The sequence below is a fragment of the Tribolium madens genome, unplaced genomic scaffold (genome assembly GCF_015345945.1).
Source record: "Tribolium madens isolate multiple individuals breed KSU strain unplaced genomic scaffold, Tmad_KSU_1.1 Scaffold_1;HRSCAF=32;Tcas5.2_LG8, whole genome shotgun sequence".
In the NCBI taxonomy this organism is placed as follows: domain Eukaryota; kingdom Metazoa; phylum Arthropoda; class Insecta; order Coleoptera; family Tenebrionidae; genus Tribolium; species Tribolium madens.
Window position 1 is genome coordinate 5,238,097 of NW_025400984.1, and position 23,221 is coordinate 5,261,317.

The 23,221-nt window shown below is 33.6% G+C and overlaps 2 protein-coding genes across 2 annotated transcripts; both read left to right on the forward strand.

The window, feature by feature from the left end:
- The first annotated feature begins 672 nt into the window (after nt 1–672).
- LOC123003770 (segmentation protein Runt-like) lies at nt 673–4,053 on the forward strand. The gene is made up of 3 exons (XM_044396756.1): nt 673–1,202; nt 1,535–1,702; nt 3,315–4,053. The coding sequence occupies exons 1-3, from the start codon at nt 755–757 to the stop codon at nt 3,806–3,808; spliced, it is 1,110 nt and encodes a 369-aa protein (XP_044252691.1). The 5' UTR covers nt 673–754; the 3' UTR covers nt 3,809–4,053.
- A 5,720-nt stretch (nt 4,054–9,773) lies between these two features.
- On the forward strand, nt 9,774–11,381 carry LOC123004094 (pyruvate kinase-like). The gene has a single exon (XM_044397208.1). The coding sequence runs from the start codon at nt 9,774–9,776 to the stop codon at nt 11,379–11,381; it is 1,608 nt and encodes a 535-aa protein (XP_044253143.1).
- The last annotated feature ends 11,840 nt before the right edge of the window (nt 11,382–23,221 follow it).

Here is a 23,221-nt window from a genome sequence, read left to right on the forward strand (position 1 = left end):
AATATTGGACCTTCATTATTCAGAATTTTTGTAAGTATTTTTATACCAATATAAATTTTCTAGTATTAATATGATTGTATTAATTTATTATTATTTTATGTATTACCTATTATTATTTAATAATAATAATTTTAATTTATGTATTAGGAGTAATTTTATTTTATTAATTTATTATGTTTTTATGATTTGGACAGCATTTTGTGTTCGGTTAAACAATTTGTTGAATCAAATTTATAAAATATTTGCCGGCTTGTGGACGTGGCGGTGTAAATGTGCGAGTCCGGGCCTTCATTATGCTCACTCAATGTATCAAATTGTACGTCTCACTTCAACAAATGTAAGCGATACTTTGATCTCTGTCAAATGCAAAACTGTAGCACCTCTCACTTTCGTGCACACAACCCCCATATTTTTTCTCTTTCTTCCAGTCAACAAGACGGCGTCTGTCCTTTGTCCGCATTCGAAATCGGTGTGAATTCGTCTCTGTCGAACGTTTTATAAAAGTCGGACCCCAGCAAGGGTCACATCTGTCCCTTTCTATCGCCCATTATAAGGCGACAAATCACATCGCTCTCTTTCATTCACCGTACCTATTTATGCTCCATAAAAACTACCCTCCTTCAGCAGCAGGAGCGGGGGTGCTAATATCGGCCGAACGAAAAAGTTTCAAATTCAGTCCAACACCGGCGACCAAAAGTGCAGCAACGTTTTTAAAAATAGAGTGTGTGGTTCGTGAGTGTCGTGTCGTGTACTCATGCATTTGCCCATCAACGCCCCACAACCGTCGATCATGGACATGTACACCAGCTTGCAAGAGACCCTCCAGGAGTACCATGGGGAGTTGGTACAGACCGGCAGTCCGGCGGTGCTCTGCAGCGTTTTGCCCTCGCATTGGAGAAGCAACAAGAGTCTGCCCATCGCCTTCAAGGTGGTGGCCCTCGACGAGGTCCGCGATGGTACCACGGTGACCCTCAAAGCAGGCAACGACGAGAATTATTGTGCCGAATTGAGGAATTGCACCGCTGTGATGAAAAACCAAGTGGCGAAATTCAACGATTTGAGGTTCGTGGGGAGAAGTGGACGCGGGAAGAGTTTCACCCTGACCATCACCATCAGCTCCGAGCCTTACTATCAAATCGCAACATACAATAAAGCCATCAAAGTGACCGTAGATGGGCCTCGGGAACCCAGGACCAAGTCGAGTAAGTATCAAACCGTGACAAACATTCGATGTTTAATAAACAGCCATAATCGCGTAAAACCTTCCATCAACATATGGCTTAGGTAAACAAATAAAACTAGTAACGACTTTCTTGGTTTGTCGGCATATTAAGTATAGTCAACAACATAAAACTTTTTATGTTTATCGCAATCGAATTCAAACATTTAAATCAGTTTTATAGGGCATATGCTACACATTCGGGTAAATTTAGTAGAGGAATAAAGCCAAGAATAAAACCGTTGTATAAACACCCCCCGCGTGTTGATTGCGAAAGCGATGTTTACTAACTGAAAATTTACGATTTTTTTACAGATTACCAATATGGGTACGGGTTGCCCGGAATGCCTGCTGGATTCAATCCCTTTTTGTTGAATCCGGGATGGCTGGATGCTGCATACATGACTTATACGTGGCCGGATTATTTCAGGACCAGAACGAATGTGCCCACACAAACTAATTTACATGCCTCACTTATTAAAGGTAAGGAAAAAATAACGAATCTGTTGCACTACTAAGAATTTCAGTTTATTATAAACACATTCATTAACATATTGATTATATAACACCCAGTATAACAAGGGCCTCAAGCACTATTCATAAGTCTTGAAGCTGTAAAATATTATTTCCAAAATACATATCTAAATATTATAAGAAGTATACATACAAATAATTTTGAAAACGCACTTCAATATATATTTATTAAAATCTAACATTTTACATGTACTTTGAGTTTCAACGTTAAACTTGAGAGACCCAAAAATAAAAAAAATTGTTAGTATTTTCACTTGAAAAAAGTGTGTTTTTTTTTAAATCAATTATTTTAACTCAAGTCTAAAATCGCCTCACACACCTATATTTTGAAACATACTATACCTATATGAAAAGCCTTTTTACAAACAGAACAATTTTCAAAAATTAGAAATATATTACAGAAAATAAGGAACAGTTATTCTGAGAATCATTCATGCCACTTTCAAAACAAATTTTAAGTTTTCAAAATGAATTTATAAATTTTCACCACAAATAAAAGGCAGCTTTTTTGTTAATCGGTGACCATCAACGCTCTCCTTTATTAATCAATCTTAGGCCAGGATTCTAGTACGATTTAGCTTCAGTTAAACTTAGTTCCAGAATTGCTTTGGGAGCACCAATCAGATTAGCGCTACTTTAGTAATTATTAAAATGATAAAATTTTACTGAAATTATATCCCATAAACCGGACCTATAAGTAACAAACAAATTTAATTTTAAATCAATGTGTTTACAAAAAGAATTTTAATTATTACAGATGATAATCTGTAATCATTTAGTATGAGGTGTGAAAGCACCTGTCTGTCAAATTCTCTTTTTATTTACGAAATTTGATATAAATCTGTATTAGATTGTGTAATATGTACCGTGCGATCAAAAAAAAAATAAATAAATTAGAGTAGGCGTCGATTAAATTCTACAATTCTACACAAACTGAAAGTGAAAATGGCCATTCACCGTTTTCGTCTTATACAGCAAGTCAGCAATAAAAATTTTCTGCTCTAAAGTGAACATTATTTCACTCAAAAGGTATAAAACGCAAACTTGTCAAAGTTTCCACTGACACTTGATGTCAAAAATCAGGATTGCCATCTGAAGGACTTTAATCACCGCCTACTCTAATTTATTATTTTTTTTTGATCGCACGGTACTTAAATACTACAACAGGTTGTCAGACTCGTGTTAAGATTATAAGAACATAAAAGTAAATAGTACATAGGTAGCACCGTTGTAACATTTGATATAACCCACCAATATAAAATGACTTTTTTTTTAAATTGTCTTTATATTCTATGGTCTTTATTGGACATTTTATTGTCTGCACAACTGTCAGAATTGAAAAATCAAAAATTTATAAAAAATTTCAATTTAAATCTGATGGCCTTGGAGACATATTTCACTGGTTAATAAGAAAACCGAATGGGCGGGGCAGATAAAAAGTAATTGCGACTCCAGTATAAGTAAATTTTGAAATAATATTATTTTTATAATTATGTTAATTGACGAAAATTGGTTTTCAAATTTGATTTCCAACCTGTCTAACCCTTTATCCTTGTTGCAGGTGCTACTCAACTGCCCCCCACTAACGGCGAGTTCTACCTCCCCCCTCAGCCCCAATTTCACCCGCCGCACAACTTCCTCCCCCCGAACGGCATCCTCCCTCAACTCTCCCTCAGCGACTCTCCACTAATGCGCCCTTCGATCGGCCCCATGGACCAACTAAGTCTTCGGATATCCCCTGTGTCCAACAGTCAAAGTCCCACCGCTCAAGAGACAAAAATTCACTCAACTGTCGATCACTCCACTTCGGAAAACTCGGACAATGAAGATATTGATGTGGTCAAATCAGCTTTCGTCCCTATCAAACCTGCCAACCTTATTTTACAAGAAGTGCAACCTGACTCCACTGTGCAAGACAAGGAGTTGAAGAAAATCGAGTTGAAAGCTCCAAGTTCGAGGAGTATCAAGAATTTGGCCGAAGAGAAGAGCCCAAATACGAAAATTCATCACCAACAGGAAATTACAGCGACGAAAAGTGTGTGGAGACCGTATTAGGGAAAGGGTACTTTGGAGTAGTTCTTCGTTAGATGCAATATTGTATAAAAGTGTGTAAATAAACTTTAATTTATTGTAAATATGTACAGTGCGAGAAAGCGTGTAAATTGTGTTAGTTCTTGGAGATTTTAAAAGAGTACTGCAAATGTGATAGCAAGTACTTATAGGTACTAGAGACTTTAGATATTTTTGTACAAAACAACATGCTCCTTTATAAAAATCTAGCAAATACTAAAATAAACCGATTATTGCTATAGACACCTCTTTTATTTTTTACCCCTAAATCTAAAATAGAAGAAAATTGATTTTAGTACTGCTATAGCTATTTTACAAAATAGACGTTTTAGGAGAAAAAAGTATGTAAAGTGAGATATTGATTAGAGACCATGAAGAAGACGTACTTTTTGTTACTTTTGAAGGACTTTTTTTTGGTGTGGGTTCTGCGCTTTAAATTGTGTATTTTTGGCCAAAATTGTTTTTTTAAACACGATAGTGGTGCTATTGTTTGTTCGTTTCGTCGTCTCATTGTGTAGAGGGTTGTGATAAATCAATATTAGGGCATAAATCGTAGATCTCACCCTATATATTTAGCTAAGTCGGTACAATAGGGCGAGTAACAGCTGTGATTCCTCGTGTATGAGTCGATCGGGTTCGTATTTGCCCCCCTGAGTCCGCGTATGATTAATGGGGGCTGTCGGCGAGTGTGTTTATGTCGCAGCCCTTTTATGCGTTCACAGTTCGACGCACACGTATCAAAACTTTGCAGCGGGGTCTCTCCAACCGCCACTTTTCATTAAAACACTCCACTGAAAAAGATTTTTTTCCTTGGCCGTGGAAAAAATCGGTTGATTGGTCGCGTGGTCACATGTGTGTGCGATCCGTCACATTTCATCGAATTTCATGGACGGATGGCTCTTTTGTACGAGCCCTGATCGGGGGTGCGACCCGTCACACGTTGTGGACCTCGTTACATGGCCTACTGTGTCACACAGTCCACCTATAGATGAAACGAGCTTCGAGCAAATGCGAAATTTACGCCGTCATAAAACGGGCTCCGGGAAATTATTTTACAATGTTGGGGGTTATCGATTTTATTACTAGTTTTCAAATCTAGGAGACGCAATTTTGACCAAGTTTTCGCTAAATTGATGCCAGATTTATTATATAACATGGAAGTGCAAGAGGCTTGCCAAGATATTTGGGAACTGGACCAAAACGCAAAACCACCACAAGGCGGCGATGCCGTGTTTTATGAGCCGCAAACATTTCATTGCGTTTTTAAACAAATTCACTAATAATAAATTGATTTAACCCCAGTAAACACAAAAAATCAGAAACGCTTTTCTAAAATAATTATGTAAAAGAAGAGCAAAAAAAATATAAAAGAAAAGAAATTTTTTATTCACAATCTGAATGGAGTTTTTTAATCTTTTAAAAAAGTTGTTTTTATTTTTGACCATAGATTTAAATCTAAAAAATTAGAAAAACATTTCATCAATTTTTATTTCGAAAATGTCTGTAAAATCATGGTTTTCTTGGTTTTCTAAAGGAACACTATGCGATCGGTTAAAATGCTCTATAACGAGTAGTTTTTGATATAATGAGCTATATTTTAAAGATTTTTGAGTATTCTGTATATCAAAATATCACAATATCTGATATTTATGCAATATAGGTATATCAGTCTCACATTTTCATGTAGATTACTTGTTTAAAAAAATCTTTTAGGTTGAAAACATTTTGTACAATTAACAAAAAATCCAAAAATAAAATATATTTCAGGATGTCAGAACTTGCGCCAGAAAAAAAAGTGCAAGATTTTAAATCCCATAACGAAATTTTTGTAGAAAGAATTTTTTTAACATTTTTTTCATGTTCCTGTTATCTTACCTTACATGGGGCATTTTTCTGTGGGGCGCGAGTTTTGGCTCATCCTGTATATAAAAAATGAAACATAATTTTTTAAGTCTCGGCAGTGAAATGCCGTCGTCGGATTTAGAATCTGTTGATAAATAGATAAATAAATTGCCAGTCCGATTTAAATCCGCATTCCCTTGCTTACGTCGAATTTTCTTATTCAAAAATTTGAATAGAAATTTTAGGTTAGTTTTTTGTGTACAGTTACACATTTTATTTTGATATTTATCACGATATAAATCAAAGAATAAATATCGTTGATATTTATCATGATATTTTTGGCGAAAAACTAAAAACGTTTCTTTAGCTGTAACAATGGTAAGTCCGGGGGCGATAGACCACATTTTGAAAAACCTGCTGTAAAATTATGATCTTTATTTTAATTCAAATTCAAAAAAACATATTTTTATAGCATAAACTTTAGGACAACTTATGAATGTTTCAAAATTAAACACTTTCTTTTAAATACATAATTGTACATACAGATATTGTAGGGTTGAGATGGACCACTAATAGTTTCTAATTATTATTCTTTTCTTAACAATGTTTTCAATATTTGTTGACACAAATCTGTCTCTAACCATTATTATCTATATTATTGGTGAATTCAATTCACTAATTTTGAAAATGTTGATTTTTGTGTGATAATTGATAAATGTCGTAGTAGCTTTGTTAATCTCTATTTTTTTAATATTTAGGTACTGCAATTATAGTCTTTTTTTTACAGCCCATTTCTCTGTAGTTAGCACACTTTTTTCTAATGTAAATTGTAAGCATGCTTGCTCTAAAAATACATAAACATTTTCAATAAAGGTGGTCCATCTTTCACCGATGCGGAAAGATAGATAAAGAGAGATCAATTACTAAATTACATCTGATCAAGTTTGAATATAGAACACTGTTTTTACGTTATAATTTGTGTTAAACATGATGTTAGTACATTTTTGTATAGGTAATAAGTTTAAACTTGCCACCGTTGCACTGAGACGTTTTTATGTGCAATATACTAATTTTGTTTGATCAAATTTTTGCGAAAATTACTTACAAACATTAATATTAACATTTTGCTATGAGCGACTTACTCTAATTTCGATCGACTCCAAATTTTTGCAGTTCGAGAAATAATTAAAAGCAGATTGTGCTATTTTTTGTTTTTTTCTATGAGACATAGTTTCCAATAACTATATAGTTTAACGTTTAAAAACATTGAATTGCTGTTTTTTAAAAACGCAATCATCAACTAGAAATCATGTTTTTGACAGGAAAGATTAAAAAATTACAAAGTGTGTGAGATAATAAAATTGATTTTTGGAACTTGTTTAGTTTCAATTTTTTCTCTATTGTAGAGAATTTAACAAAGGCGTCACTACGACTCCAATAACATTTCCATTCGCACAGTTAAAATTTAACATGAAACCGACATTGCAGTTGAGCGTCACAATGCCTTTCCCCGTCCACATCAAAAGCGAAATTTTCGAAAAGCCAAAAATCAAAGCTCATACATTTCTGTCAATTATTGAAGGCCGCGATAGAAACAAATTAAAACAAACAAAAGCGTTTGTGTACCAGAAGCGAAAATTAGCCGAAGCCGAACAAAAACAGGAGCAAAACGCGCAAAAATCGATTCATTACAAGCGGGCAAAGCCGCCGATATTTGCAGGGTTTGATTGGGCAGGTAGCCTAACTTGATTAGCGATTAGGGCGATTGTGACGCGAACTCAAAGGCGTAATTAGCAGCTCCACTGCGGGAAAAGTTTCGATTCGGTTACACGGCGGCGGCGACACCGCCCCCACATTGCACGTGTCGGAGCGAGACGGACGCTGGGGACGTCGCGACAGCTCCACGCGATGTTCGGCAACATATAATCACATGTTGTGCTTCACCGACTGCATATTACCATCGGCCGACGATTCTGCCCCTACAGAGGACCTTTTATAAAGGCCAATTTTGGTGTGAATGCGTTTATTAACTCGCCAGAAACCGCGAACCCTGTTAAAATTCATGTGTAGTGTGGATATTTTGTCACTTTTTTATTAAAATAAAATAAAAACCTCGAGCGGAGATGGACACAAAAATTACACTCGGCGATTTTATTTCATTTATTTAACTTGTGCTTCTTCCGCTCGCTTCACCAGCGACAATGATGGCTTATTCTTCAAATTCCAGCTACCTTAGACTTTCATTCATAACACAAGAAACGATAAATTCACTCATTCAACGCCTCCGGCCTAAAGTCGAAAGTCTTTGTCGCAAATGTCACCCCCTAAATAAATATTTGGAGATTCTTTCGATAATAAATCTCATTACACGTTGCGGTTCAATTCACCGGAAAAGAATTGAAATTCCTACTTCGCCACCTCACTTCAAAACTCTATTCTCAAAACTTTCTTTAATAGATTTTCGGACCTTACGCAACTCGGATACCTTCAACACTGCCTTGTTCCATTTTGATTTATTAATGTTTTTGTTGGATTCTTATGTGGTGTGTATATGGCTTTTTGGGGTTCATTCATCGTACGGCTGCAAGCGTGAGAATTTACACTACCCTCACGATTAATCAGATCATTACAAAATTTACGTCAAAAATACGGTATTTGCTAAACAATAAAATATTGAGACACTACTTCAGATTTAAATAAAATTTCTTTACATTATTTAATTTTATACAAATTTTATTAAGCGACACGATTACCTTTTTAAAATAAATGGTGTAGTCGGCGTCAACTTTTCACATGTAGACGTACACTGTTAATAAACCTTAAATAATACAATAAACAGTAAAAGTGAATTGGGTTTTTTAACTATATTGATAAATTTAAAAAGTCCACTTTATCAACTGGCAAAAATTTAGTGAATTATGCAAACTAGTATCGGATTTTTTTAATTGATGCTTGGCATTTAATGGCAAAACTGCTAGGTATAGACAATATTTTAAAATAACATTTTAAATATGGATAAACGGAAGTAATAAAACATTTAACCAAATATTTCATTCCAGAAATGTTTTATTTTTCTAAAAAAAGCAAAATTTTATTAGGTTGTATAATTTTGAAGTTATAGATTAATAAAAACAAAAAATGAGAGCAAAGAATGAAACTCATTACGAAAAAATTCTATAAGCGTGCGTCCGCTGCTTCCCTTGTTTGCCTTCGAGAAACGCCATAAAAGCTCATTTAAGCCCAAAAAGAGCTAAATAATAATTATTATGACAATACATCTAGCAAGAAAGAATAAATTAAAGTGTGACTTGGCGACTGCTCCCATGAACACTCCATTTGTATTCAGACGTGTCCCACTTTCTAAATTTACAGCCCTTGTAAAAATTCTCCACGCGACAGCTTACCTTCAAGGCCAAATATTTACCTTCCAATTTAACAGAATTTAACTTTGAACATTTCTTGTATAATTATGTAAAATCTAGTGTGAGATATGGCCCCTTCTTTCAATTTAGAACACTTCAGATGTAGTATAACACATATTGTTAATCAAATCACTTCACTGGGGTCATGTGTAGGGGAAACAGTAACATTAGGGGGTACATGCCGAAATGGGGAATCTACGACCCTTCGAACGACAAGAAAAGGTGTATACATAAGTGGGTTTATTGAAGATTTTCCGGCCTTTCGTCAATCAAAATCGAGATATTTTTACAAATGTGAGTAAATATTTGATTGGAGGATGATTTGTGAGAGTTTGTCGAGTCGTGGGGTGAGTTAACTCATTAAAATATGTTAAGGGATGATCCTACTTTGGATAAAAATTTGCATGGTCTTCTCGATTGTCATTAATATTTAACGTCCGTCTTTGCGCTCGCCTTTACTTATGCATGCTAGGCAGAACTTTGGGGGTGTTGTTACATTATCAAGGACGTCGCAGGATATTAGAGGGTGCGATATGATTGAGGGGGTGCACGCGACCCTTTCCCTAATGCCAAACTTACCAGACTCGGGTCAACAACATTATCGACACATCTTGACGGAAGTTGCCAACAATACAATTGACAATATTTGACAGAATTTCGCCAAATCGATCAAAATTTTCAGTAAAATGGGAGAGACTACAATAGTACAAGGTGTTGGTAAATGTCCGAAACTGCCATGGATGGTGGAATTTCACACAACAGCCGATGGAAAAATTTTCAACAATCAACTGGAAGCAGCCTTTGCGCCGAATCTTTTGGAGCATTTAGCGAGTCTTCAAGAGAAAAGTAAAGTGAGGAGAAAGAGGTTGACGCAATTTTCGGTTATAATCCCCCCGAGGATTTCAACTGAACATATTGAGGAGTTTTTAAAGGCAGGAATGACTGTGGCTCTTATCAGAATAGATTATTTTACTGTGGAAGAGATTGAAGAGACTGTGGCAATGATCAGGAATGTTGTGGACAAGTTTGGGAAAAAAATTGGGCGGATTTATCCCATTGCCATAGGTTTGGATATCTCAGAACAGGAAATATTGACCGGAAAGTTGCTAAAGCCTCTGAAAGAAATTGAACTGCAAAAAGGACAAACTACTAAAATAGTTGCCAAATCAGAATTTGCCAATCGGGTCAGCAAGGATTATATTTACGTCAATTATGAGAACATAGCAGATGTTGTTAAACCCGGCGATAGTGTTATTATTGGTGATGACAACATTCGTATGTCTGCTATTGAAGTAGCAAGAGATATTATCAATTGTATCATCGAGAAAGCAGGTCTACTCACCGATAATCTTTCCGTTAAATTACCCAACGTCCCGGTAACCTTACCCAAAACGAAATCTCACGAAAAGTTAACCCTAATCAAAGAAAAATGCGAAATTGATATTGTTTTTGTGGGTCCGGGTAAAATCGACATGATTAAAGAAGTTTTAGGCCCCAGTGTCCTCATCATTGCCAAAATAGAATACGCCTCTTCTGTCGATTTCTTTGAGACTTTGGTCAAAAAAGCCGATGGTTTTATAATCGACGGCGAGAAACTTATGGTAACGTCGAAAGAAAGAGTTTTTCTTGTTCAAAAATCAGTCATTGCTAATTGCAACAAGTTGGGCAAACCGGTTTTAGCTTCGATTAATTGTCACTCAGTGACGAAATCGATAGTTAACGATATTGCCAACACTGTAATCGACGGAATCGACGGTTTGTTGCTACCACCCGATCCCGATTTGATCGAATCAGTTTCGTTGATTTGTAAAGCGGCCGAAGGAGCGGTTTATCAAAAACAACTTTTCGATGATTTGGTTAGTCTAAAACCGCCACCGATTGAACCGATTATCTCAATATCAATATCAGCCGTTGAAGCTTCTTTCAAAAGCAACGCTGCTGCTATTATTTTGATAACAACAACAGGGAGGTCAGCGAAATTGATTTCGTCGTTTAGACCCAGATGTCCAGTTATCGCCCTGACCCGATTTGGCCGAATCGCTAAACAGCTTATGATTTATAAAGGAGTGATTCCGATTTTTTACGTGCAAAACTCTGGAGACACGTTTAAAAAGAATGTCGAGAAGATGATTCAATTAGGAATGACGTTTGGTAAAATCAACGGTTATATCAGGATGGGTGATGCAGTTGTTGTTGTTTTTGGTACACGAAATAATGTTGGTTTCAAAAATTGCATGGAAGTTGTGTTTGCGTCTGAATACGATACAAAACCCGACGAAGACGACTCGTATTAATAAATTGTTTTGAACTTTTCTAGCTTTTAATTTAGTGGAAAAGGTCACATGTCAAGTTAACGTTTCAATCAGAGAACCCTTGGTGCAGTTACGTCAACCACAATAAAATTCCTAAACCGTGACAAACCTGGTTACCATTATCATTCATATTTTAATATGGGGATGACATATGTGACGTGGGAAATTTGTCAAGTCTAACAAGTATATCTAAAAACGAGCGATTTTATTTAATTTCTCTTAAAACCAATGAATAGTCGTCAAACTAACAAAAAAAACGATATTTCAATGTCTTTTGTCGCATTTCAAAAGAAAGTAAAACTGGAAATAATCAATTCATTTCAGACTTTAAAACAGAATAAGTGAATCCGTCAACAGTCCATCACTGCTTTATTGTGACAACTTGGACTAGTTTAACCTACTTTCAAACCAACTTTACGACTCATCCCAGCCAAAAGTGTCCTAAATTCTGGTTTATGGTTGACCTAATGAAATAGAAATTTTCCCGAAACTGTCAAGACAGCCATAAATCTAGTTTCGTTTTCAATAGTTTGATTTTACGATTTAATTGGTCGCTACTGAGAACTTGCCCTTTTGGAATTCTGACGTTTCACTTTTATTAATAAAAGTAAATACAAAACAAAAAATTGATCAGTTCAACTAGAAATCAGATAAACCTGCTAAACATCACACTGTTAACAACATGAAAAAAAAGTATTGCAAATAACAATAAAAGTTAATTAAGTGGTAGGTAAAAATTTCAAATTCGAGTCTTCGAATTAAAATTTAATAAAACTTGATTAAAATGGGAAACTAAAATTGAAGGCCACTTAAAAAAAAGTTACTGTTTTTTTTTAATTTAAACCTTAATTAAAATAGTTATTTATTCTACGAGTTTGAATGTAAATCGGACACATTATTTCACCGAGTGGATTTTTAAACCACAAGTGTAATGAGTGGTTTATCATCATCCACGAAACAGTTCGAAACCGTAAATTTTGACAGTGTCGAAGAATAAATAATATTTACGATTTAGTCAACTTGTTTGTAAAGAGGTCTTATATTGCATTAAAAATGTTATATTCCAATTATCACATTCTGAATTTTAAACTTCGAAAAAAATTATGCGAGTCATTGGTGCTTTCGAACCTTAAGTATGGTTTCATTAAATATAAATTACAAAAAATACAAAATTCGTGCTCTCGTTTTATTTACAAATTACTAAAATTTGACCATGTATCTCAAAAAATAAAAGAACTTGGTTGGTTGCCGGTAGACCAAATATACAATTATTTCTTCTCAGTGTTCATATATAAAATGTTTATTACTGCTTTACCAACCTACCTCCGTGAAATATTTCATTCGAGAAAAAGTTGTCATCAGGTTTCTGTTCGTAATATTGCTGACCTGTCATTACCAAAGTTTAAAAAAGCAATATTTAAAAGATCTCTCTCTTACAATATAATAAAGTTATATAATTTTTCTTATTTGTTTAAAGAAAAACTTTCAGTAAACAATTTTCGCAAAAAGATAAAAATACATTTTTTGAACTTCTAGTTTTTTACTTTTGCTTTTTGTTATTTTCTTATTGTTTTAATTCCTGTTATACTTAAGTAGTTTTTCTTAATTTTAGTTAAACTGTAATGCAATTTTTCATTTTTCTTTGTTTCTTTTTGTTTTGTTTAGGGGGTTAAGTATGAATAGCAGTTATTTAAATTAGCGTTCAAAGAATTAAAGTATCAGTCTACATTGTACAAGTTGGTTTAGATAGCGTTTAAAATTTGTTATTACAAAAACTTTTTATCAGATTTTAAAATGTAGTGCGGAAACCAACTGTTTCACAAAAAACGCTCTTACTTATTTTGGATCATTATTTAGTACCGTGACGTCATCATCCGTCAGAATATCTTTATTAAATTTCTCGTCATTTAGCATAACAATCAGGGCGACCGTCGGTGCCTAATAACCACCCACCCCTAAAAAATCTGGTCCGGTATTTAATATGCGCTGACTAAAAATATAGATCGAGCTTCTGTTGTGTTTGATTACTGCAAGGGCTATATCTCGAATCAGACAATCTCTATTCAGATGTAGTCCCCCATTTCGCTCTCATTGTGCACATGAGTCACCCCGTGAGACCGGAGTCGGTGGTGGATTTAGGGCGCGTGGACGTTCGCCCCAGGGCAGGCCGCAACGTTCCCACTGAGCAACCACGTCGGCCAAGACCGGGTACCGAAGGCCTACCATCGAGGGTGAACAATGCTTTCATCCCCTTCCACTCGAGGGCACGACGAAACAATGAAATATTGCAATCGAAAAGGATTTTTCCGATTCACACTGACACATAATGGAAAATTAAAATCACTGATATTTTTCACTATTTAAGGAAATTTTCCGGAAAAGTGGAATTCTGGCGGCGCCTTTGAACCTTCATTTCTTATTAATGCAGGTCTCTAAGAAGCTACCTACTGGGAGACCGTGAATACCGAAAGAGTTAATCCAATTTGTTGCTTTTGCAGATTTGAGTAAACTACCCAAACACCCGCCCAGATTAAACAAACACCGAAATACGGAATCCTCTAGGTAAAAATGACAGGTAAAATGTCATTGTTTGCGCTTATCCAACCTCCGAGAACGTGATATGGGTAATTCTCTTCGTAATGGCTTATCTTGAACGGAATTACATGTAGTTGAAGGGCATTATACAAGCATCTTAATAGACACCTTAGGCTATCTAAGAGTCATAGGGACCCTCGGTTAGTAAGTTTGCCGTTACCGCCCTTCATAACTACTCTACTCAACTAATCAAGATCTTATTGCATCATCGTTGTTCCCTTATTGCATTTCGACCGTTAATAGACCGTATCTGTTTAATCGAACACCAAACTTGAAATCTAGTTCTAACAGAATCACTTTCACTTTTTTATGAAAAGGGTTAGTTCATGGAAACTAACGGCTTGCACAATTTTGGATGACTTTTTATTGAGGGAGGCAAAAAATACAGTTTTTTATACGACTGACTTTTATTATTTGATTGCTTGAACGGTAAACATTTTGGAATTTTTTAAACCGCAATAGGGGGGCTGTAAAGCGCTATTTTATAACCACTACCCACCTAACTGTCTTTTACAGCTCTTTTTAAAGTGACATTTTTTAATGCAATTTTGACATAGGAAAAGGGCTCAGTTGCGTGTTTAAGTGTTTTTTATAAGAAAGTAGGTTTGAATCGCTGGGTCTTTATTGTCATTTTCAAGAACGTTTTAATGTTTGCTGAGAAAAGCAAAACCTTTCGACGGTTTTAAAGTCACAGTTGCTAAAAAATATCTATAATCAGTAATGAAACATTCTTTAAATTTTGATCTTCATTAAAGAAACTTGTATCAATGAAATAAAAAGAACCTACTACATAGTTTGCCTCTTTCATGTAAAATTGTAACATAAAATTTGTTGCGTTTTTTTTTGTCAAAGGAAAGAGTAATTGCAGTGTCACAATTTTTTAATTTTTTTTTAGCTTTAGAGGAAAGCGGGTGTATTTTATGTTTTGGTTTTGGTACTAAATTCAAATCTAAAATCTGATTTTGAGTAAATCGCACTTGACGGTACGAATGTTTTCATCGGTTCATACGTTTCTGTTTCAAAAATAGTAATAGTACAGTTTTTGCGACGAATTGTTGAATAGCAGATAAGTCCACAAAAACGTTTTAGGTACGTATTACAAACAACATTTTTTTGTTAAAGCTCCCCAAACACGAACTCACACCTCTTTTAATTAAAAAAAAATCGCCACCATAGTAACCAAATTGACATTTTCGTCCGGAGAAACCTAAAATACCAATTTTACGTATTATTTTATTGAGTCCTTAAAAGACTCATTTTAGGAACTCAAATGAGTCCCTAAAACAGCTATTTTCGGGAGCGTATACAAAAAAAGTTAATTTTCTATTTTTATTATTTTTTTCAGGCAAAATTCAAAAAAAACTGTTTGTTCCTACCTTTTCGTTTAATAACGTTTTTTTCAAGTTTTGTACCACCTACAAAAATTTGATTTCATTGGAGTTAACAGTGCTTTTCTTCTCTTCCACGTATGTATTTATATTTTTGAGTATTAAACTATCAAATTCGGGTTAAGATTTTAATAATTTTCATTTTTAATTAATTTTAATACATCAGCTAAATGCTACTACACCACCTATTCATGATCTTGTGTCTCAAAAAAAAAGTACCAAAAAAAAAAACTGTTGGAAACACGCCAAAAACAATTTTTAAAATTTCAATTAGAATTTTTTCAAAATCCCCCACTGAAGATTTTAAATTTACAGTGCCCCAAAAAACATTAATACATACATACATCCCCTTTTATTTGAGGGAGAATTTTGAACTCTTATTTAAGAAATTATTATAATCATCAAGATGTTGTTTCAATTAAAAATTACCATTTTGTTGAGAGTGTACCTTCGTCACCCTGAACAAAATTTTCTGTCAAACAAGTGAAATATGGTTTTATGTAATATTTCAATTTAATATATGTATTGGATGAATCTGGCGAATGTAAATTTTTCTTTTTGTCAAAAATGCCTGGCTTATTAAATCGTGCCGGTGCAAATGGAAAACCCGAATCGAATAACCTCTCCACCACTTCAATAAATTGGTTATGTCTTCTTTGAGTTGGATAATAGAAGCACTCCTGGCTGCGGGCAAATAAATAAAATTTTTGCATCTCGTCGAATTCGTGGTTTGAATATTAGAACGCAAGCATCGTCGCTGAGTATAAAAGAGTCGAGGCTTTTAGACGAGAATCAATTATCTACTTGCGGGGATTTTCTTAAGCGTCTTGTTTTGTCTTCGGATCGGCCCCTTGTCAAGCCGTAATAAATCCGGGGATATAAGTGGATGAAACGGCTGTTTAACAAATTAGCTACTTATCACTTGAAAGAGTTTGCCGCCAACGATGCTGCCGCCGGCTTCCGGCTTTCGAACAAATGAAGGGTTCGCTTCGTTTCCCGCTTTCGCGAGCGATCTTGGATTCTTTCCTGCTTCGTTTAATCCAATTAAAAACGAAGTGACCGCAGAATTTTAAGTGGATTATTGAAGAAGCCGAGGCCGTTTATCGACGCCACTTCATTAACTAGAGAGATTTATTAACAAGACGAAATTTTCAACTTTATTTTTAAAAAATGTTTTGGTGCCCTAGATTAAAAAATCGCTTGGGGGTTGTCGTATATAAAACTTTCGTCTTTTGGGCAGTTTTAGGGCCCCAAATAAAATTTGGGTCTGGAAGCGGCTACCGATCGGCAAATCTCAAAGAGTAATAAAAATATAAAATTCCATTTCTGCCGTCCCGATTAAAGGGGTCAACTTTTACAATCGTTGTTATGATTTACTGCTCTAACCTACTTTAAATAAAATTACAAGTGTTTCCCAGCGACTTTCCCCCATAAAACCCAATAAACATCGACCAATTTTTACAGCATCAGGTAGTTAGTCGGTAGCCGAGTGGCAGAGGAACAATACAGTGATATAAAACGTGAAATGTCGGTAGTTTTGTTAGTAAATCAGTCAATTTCTTGATAATGGCGGTCTCTTTCCCTCGTGTTGGCACGATTCCGGCACTCCGGTCACGGCTGTAATTTGGCGATGGAGCGGCAAGGGAAATTGCCAGCGTGCAGCTTCCGTGACTTAATGAGCGGCAGCGCCTCAGGACTGTCCGCCGCCGCCGAGCGGCTGCCACCTGACCGGCCCCGGAATGCCCGGACGAATGCCGCCCTTTTCATACATAATAAACGCGAAGCACGATGTTGCCATGTTGCGGAATAAGTGGCAAGACGGGACGTGTTTGTCATCTTACCGGAGGAATGAATGCAGCACAAAAGCCAAGTGAAATAATTTCCCTCTCTTTGTTCTAAATACTCAAATACGGATTTTTGCTATAAAAAAACTTTATTAAAAAAAAGTTATAATAAACGGAATCCATAATTAGTTCAAAGTGTACGTTTTTGTAGTTAAAATTTTTGTTTCTGAGTTTTTTTGTTTCAACGCCGTGATCGAGAAAGCTTACTTTTTAAATTTTTAAATTCAATTTCTTAGAATTTATATACAGTGGAACTCCTCTATAACGAGTCCCGGTTATAACGAAAAATCGGCTATAATGAGTAAATGGTCCGGTCCCTTGCCGTTTTGTATATTACTCTATGTCAAATTTTCCCTCTATAGCGTGTATTTTTCTGAAATTGAGGTGGATATAACAAAACTTTTGTTTTGTCCAAGATCGGTAATAGCGAGAAATTCTGAGAAATTTTGAAAACAGATCGGTTATAACGAGAGTTCCTAGAAGAAATAAAAATCCTGCGAGTCTCCATTACTTATTGTGTACCAGAATTTTTTTGGAAATGTTGTTTTTGGTCTTATTTTTCTCACTTTCTCAGTTTTGAATAACTTTTCAAGAATAACTTTTCAAGCAGAGAACATTTCGTCTTTCTGTATCAATATGTCGTCCTCGTAAAGAAAAACGTTTTCTATCAAAGAAAAAATATCAATAATAACAGAGTTTGAAAGTGGTAAAAAACAAGCTGTAATTTGCAAAGAAAAAAATTTAGCCAATTCTATATTAGCAACAATTTTAAAGAAGAGTGACAAGATTACGAGTTCACTGTCAAAAGTGAAGAAGTACATACTGCTAAAAATGCTAAATTATATAAAGCCGTTTTTAAATGGTTCAAAGTGAATCGCGAATCCAATGTAATATGTAATAAGTAGGACCAAGTTAAAAGAAAAAGCAGAACAATTTTCAGAAATTTTTTTTTTGTTATTGGGTGCTTTCACCTAACCAGAATAGCCTTGTACAATTGAAAAGTGTAATTGATAAGATAAAAATGCTTCATTACAAAAAACAAACAAAAATAACAGATTTTTTTCTTAAATATTGTATTTTGTTTAATATTCGTATTTAATAAAATAATTTGGACAGTACATGTTTGAATCTTTTATTATCCATGACTGTTTATAGCGAAAATCGGTTATAACGAGCAAATACGTTGGCCCCTTGATTTCTCCTTATAGAGGGGTTCTACTGTATTTCTATTATCAATTTAGACTAAAGATGGGACTAGTTAGTACCTGAAACATGTTTCAATCAATATAAGCTTAAGACTTGTTGACAAAAATTTCACATTCTAAACCAACATTAACTTTAAAGTCCCTTTTAATTATGAAACTGACCTTTAATCTAAAAATATACAGGGTGGTACTAATATGTTTATGGTACGGTCTGTAGGTCAAACCAAGCTGAAAACTAGTTTCAAATAATTCAAAAAGTATTTATGCGATCATCACAAAGTTTTGGTATTTCTAATTGAAATAAGCTCATAAAATTCTCAAGATTCTTAAAAGTAATTCTTTTAGGACATGTTTTTTCAGTTATGCACCAATCGAAAACCTTAAAAAAATTACTAGTTAATAAAATTATAACATCTTTAGATAGAAAAGTTCATTTAAAACGTTTCTGTTTCAAAATAATAATGATTTCATTTTTTGTAAAATAATGATTAAAGACACAGTTTTTAAGTATCATTAAAAAATATTTCTATTTCTATTAATTTTGACTTATTGATAGTTGATAATAGATATTGTGAAGCTCCACTGTCAATAATTGCATTCTTAGGTTAGTTGTAGTGTCAATTGTAAACATTCTGTAACTTTTGCACAACAATTTTCTGTTTTTACAAAACTATAGTTCCAGTTATTTAAAATTTGAGGTACTATGCAACCAAATCACACAGATACGTAGGTACACTAATTGCATTCAAATTTGAATTGAGATAGGTAACTAAAAGATCCTGTGCACGATGAATTGTATGAAATAAATAAATACATTTCATAATCTGATAGGAATTGACGTATCGTTCGTTGTAGACTAATGAGAGATGAATCTATAAAAGCAGTTCTTTACAGACTATTTTAGATACTTTACAAACCATTCATTTACTTTACGGCAATTTTGTGAATTCTAAAAGTTAGCAAATTAAAACTGAATGAATGTGTAAACTTACTAAAATAAAATAAAATAAAAATTTTATTATCAATTTCTTTTTTCAAAGTCATATATAAAAAAAAATGCCCACACTTTATAAGATTTGATAAAAAAAAAATTAAAAAAATGCAATGCAAACGCCTAATGTTGTGTTTAGCTTTTTCTGGGTTTTTGGTAGGATTTTAATTAAAAAAATATGATACAACTTCCAATAGATCTATATCTATCTTCTGGCTCAAAATTTGTCAACTTACGCCCCAGAGCAGTAAGCTAAGATATCAAAAACATAAAAAAATTAAAAAAAAATCTACCTATAAAAATTTTGAAGTTATAAGAGTTTAAATTTTGCACTTTGACTATTTATTTCTGTTGGGAAAATAATTTTCCAAGTTTTTTTACTACAAACTATTAGAAGAGGAAACCAGGAAGCTGTATCTTAAATTGTAACTATATTTAACGTGATTTGTAGCTTTTATTGTCAAAATTTTTGTCTATTTACTAAATATTTATGAAAAAACAAGATCATCAGTAACAGTAAATAGACATAAAAAATGTCAACTGATAAAAAATAAATATATTAATTTTCTTAATTATCAGAATTTTTTAAATATTTTTTTCATGTTCCTGGTAAGTATTTATCTTACTTGAAATTTTTCTCAGGGGCGCGTGTTTTGAAACACTCACATTTGTTATATTTTTACGGAATAAAATAATTTTGTTGTGGTCTTCGAGTATTCCACTCTCGTTTGGCTTTCGAAAGCTCCATAAATAAAACAATCCAAAGTTTGGAAAAACTCTAGCACTCGACTTAACCGTTTGGTCACATAATCTCCAATAAAGCGACCATAGTCCCGAATAACTGCGGCCGATAAGGGCAAGAACTGTGCTCGATCCGTCCCTGAATAAATTTCCCTTCAGTCTGTCATCGTGCACATGTTTCGAATTTTGGGGCTGCCAAGCGTCGAGACGACGTAAAGAGAAGTTAGTCGGCGTCCCGTCTCCAGCTTATCTCTCTCCATTTCACATCAAGTGAACTGGGATTAAAGTTCTGGACGTTGTCCGAGCTTTTATTTTATTTTGATTCTTATTTTATTTGGTGGAAGAAGTAATATGACGCTATAAAGGGGGCGAAATGGACAGTTTAATCCTCAGATCGAGAGGGAGAAATCAAAATAGTGATTATTCGAGTTTTGAGAAAGGGTTTCGAATGAGTTTATTATAGCTGTTGATGCAGTGACGGCCACAAAAGTGCCAACATGACGCAAAAAGGTACCCTTTCCTTTCATCATGTTTCTTTTTTGATTCATTGGCCTTACAAGCACTAAATCCGACAGTGTCATATTTTACCGTTTGAATCTCGAGCTTTTGTCGTTTTTGTTTAATCCATCACACATCTAGCCACCTCTGGCTTCCGGTCTCTTGTATGAAAGCAGACGTACAAAAGCGCTCTTAATATGTTTTTGATACATTCAAAAGGTCTAAAGCCCTTGGAAATATCTTGTGGTGCAATTGCTATAATGACAGATCAACGAACTTACATTGTCCATAATGGCTCGTAAATCCTCCATGTCGAATTGTGTGATGGTTTTATGGACGAGTTTTTTTTTTCACTTGTCCTTTACCCACCACATTATAGATAATTCAGTGACGTCACTTTTAATTTTCAACGGTGGACGTCAGTTGAGCAAATGTTGAAATTTTCAAGAGAACACGTGCCGACCCTTTGTTGGCCAAATTCAGTGAAAAAGTGTGCTCCATTTCGGTTTTAATGACCGGCAGTTGGCTACAAATACTGCAGATTATAAAGTCTTTACAAAAGTTCGGACAGACAGGAGCGATTTGTTGTCAGGAATGAACACAGAGATTGACCAAGAGGTAAAGTTAACTAGAATTTGTCACAATTGCTCATCTTGATTTGATTTAATAAAAATTGAAAATCTTGTTCAATTTGTTATAACTTTAGCTATCCCTATTTATTATAACTTTATTATACCTAACTTTAGGAATAAAAAACATTAGTAGTTTTTAAAAATAGTTATTTATGTATCAAGGCACTAAAATCTTACTTTTCTATTATTATTATTCTATGAATGTGTTTGGCTGGCGAGGCGTCAGGCGAGGTAAATAAATATGTCTTTATCTCATGTTTACAATTTGACTTCACTGTTATTATTACTGTTCACGACCCACAATACACAAAATTGTAGTATAATTAACTTTTTTAGTGCCGATTTTAGACTCTTTACTGGAGATTTCAGAAAAAAAAAAGTTTTAAAAATCTTTGTATCAAGGTCAAATATACAAAATATTATACAAATTAATATATTTATAATGTCTTTTCTCTACATTATCATTTTTGCCATTTAATAATTATATGCATAATAAAGATTGAAACTTTTTTCAACTAAAAATCCTAAGTTGAAACGTAATTTAAATCACAAGCACAAATGTTTTGAAATTTTTATAAATAGAATTTTTTAAATGTTTTTCTCATGTTCTTGGTCTGGCATTTTTCTCTGGGGCGCGAATTCTAAAGCACCCTGAATATCAGAACGTTTTTTACTCAAAGAATTCATTTTTAATAAAAACATTTAACTTATGAATATGTATACAAAGTGAACCAAAAGTAACCCACAAAATTTATATTTTTGTTATGAGTAATTTTTTAAAGAAATCCTCAAACAGGTTGATTTTATTTTTATAAATGCTACGTTTCAACAGTATTTTAACATTTGTGACGTTATTGTATTTTGAGTAATGACGTCATCATTAATTTTTTTTAATGGCAATCAACAATTTTGACTGTTTTTGGTAACAGGTCAGGTCAAGTCATTCTTCTGTCTTTTTAAAAGAAAATATTACTAAAAACAGTAAACAAAAATGTTGGTTGCCATTTAAAAAAATACTGATAACTTTGTTACTTAAAAATCATTGACGTTATAACGAAAATGTACATTTTAAAAAATAAAAAATAAAATCGACCTATTCGAATATTTAAAAAAATTACCTATAAAATGATAAATTTTGTGCGTTATTTTTAATTTATTCTGTATATTTCATTTACTAACTCAGCATTTATAAGAAAATCCACAAATTTTGTAATAGCGACTCTGGAACATAATATTATATTAATATTATCTGATGCGGAAGATTCATGGAAAAAATGAGTTTTAAATTCAAATTTGAAAGTTGAAAAGTCGAAACTATGAAGAAACTTTTATAAAATTTTGAATTAATGAAAAAAATTTCAAATTTTAAAAGTTAAAATTTTAATTTTATAAAAACAATTTTTTTAATTTAAAGGTCAAAATTATAGAAAATTAAACTTTCTTCTCTTTCGTTATTAAAAGTTTCCATTTAAAAACCCAATTTATTTATATTCAGAATTACGTACTTATATTCAATCTTATTTGTAAGATTATATTTTAAATTAAAATTTTCAATAAAAAATGTTTATTTGGTAGGTACTCAGTGTTAAAGAGTGCTTTATCAACTAATTTCAGTAGATAAAGTAGTCTTTTATCGTCTAGTGAAATAAAGTAATTTTTATCTACTGTACTCGTGAAAAAAGTCTACTCGTGACTTTGTCACTCGTAAACTTAACCTTTTCACTCGTAGATAAACAATTTCTTTATCGTCTTGTATAATAAATAACTATTCGTTCTGTAATTTTAGTATTTTTATTATATTTTTACATTTTTAAAATCTTATTTTTGGATAATTCCACCAGGACACTACAAGTTTTAAATTGAATTAAAAAAAATGCTGGTTTTGTATAGTTATTTTCTGAATTTGGTCCATTTCTGCGCTTGTGTCT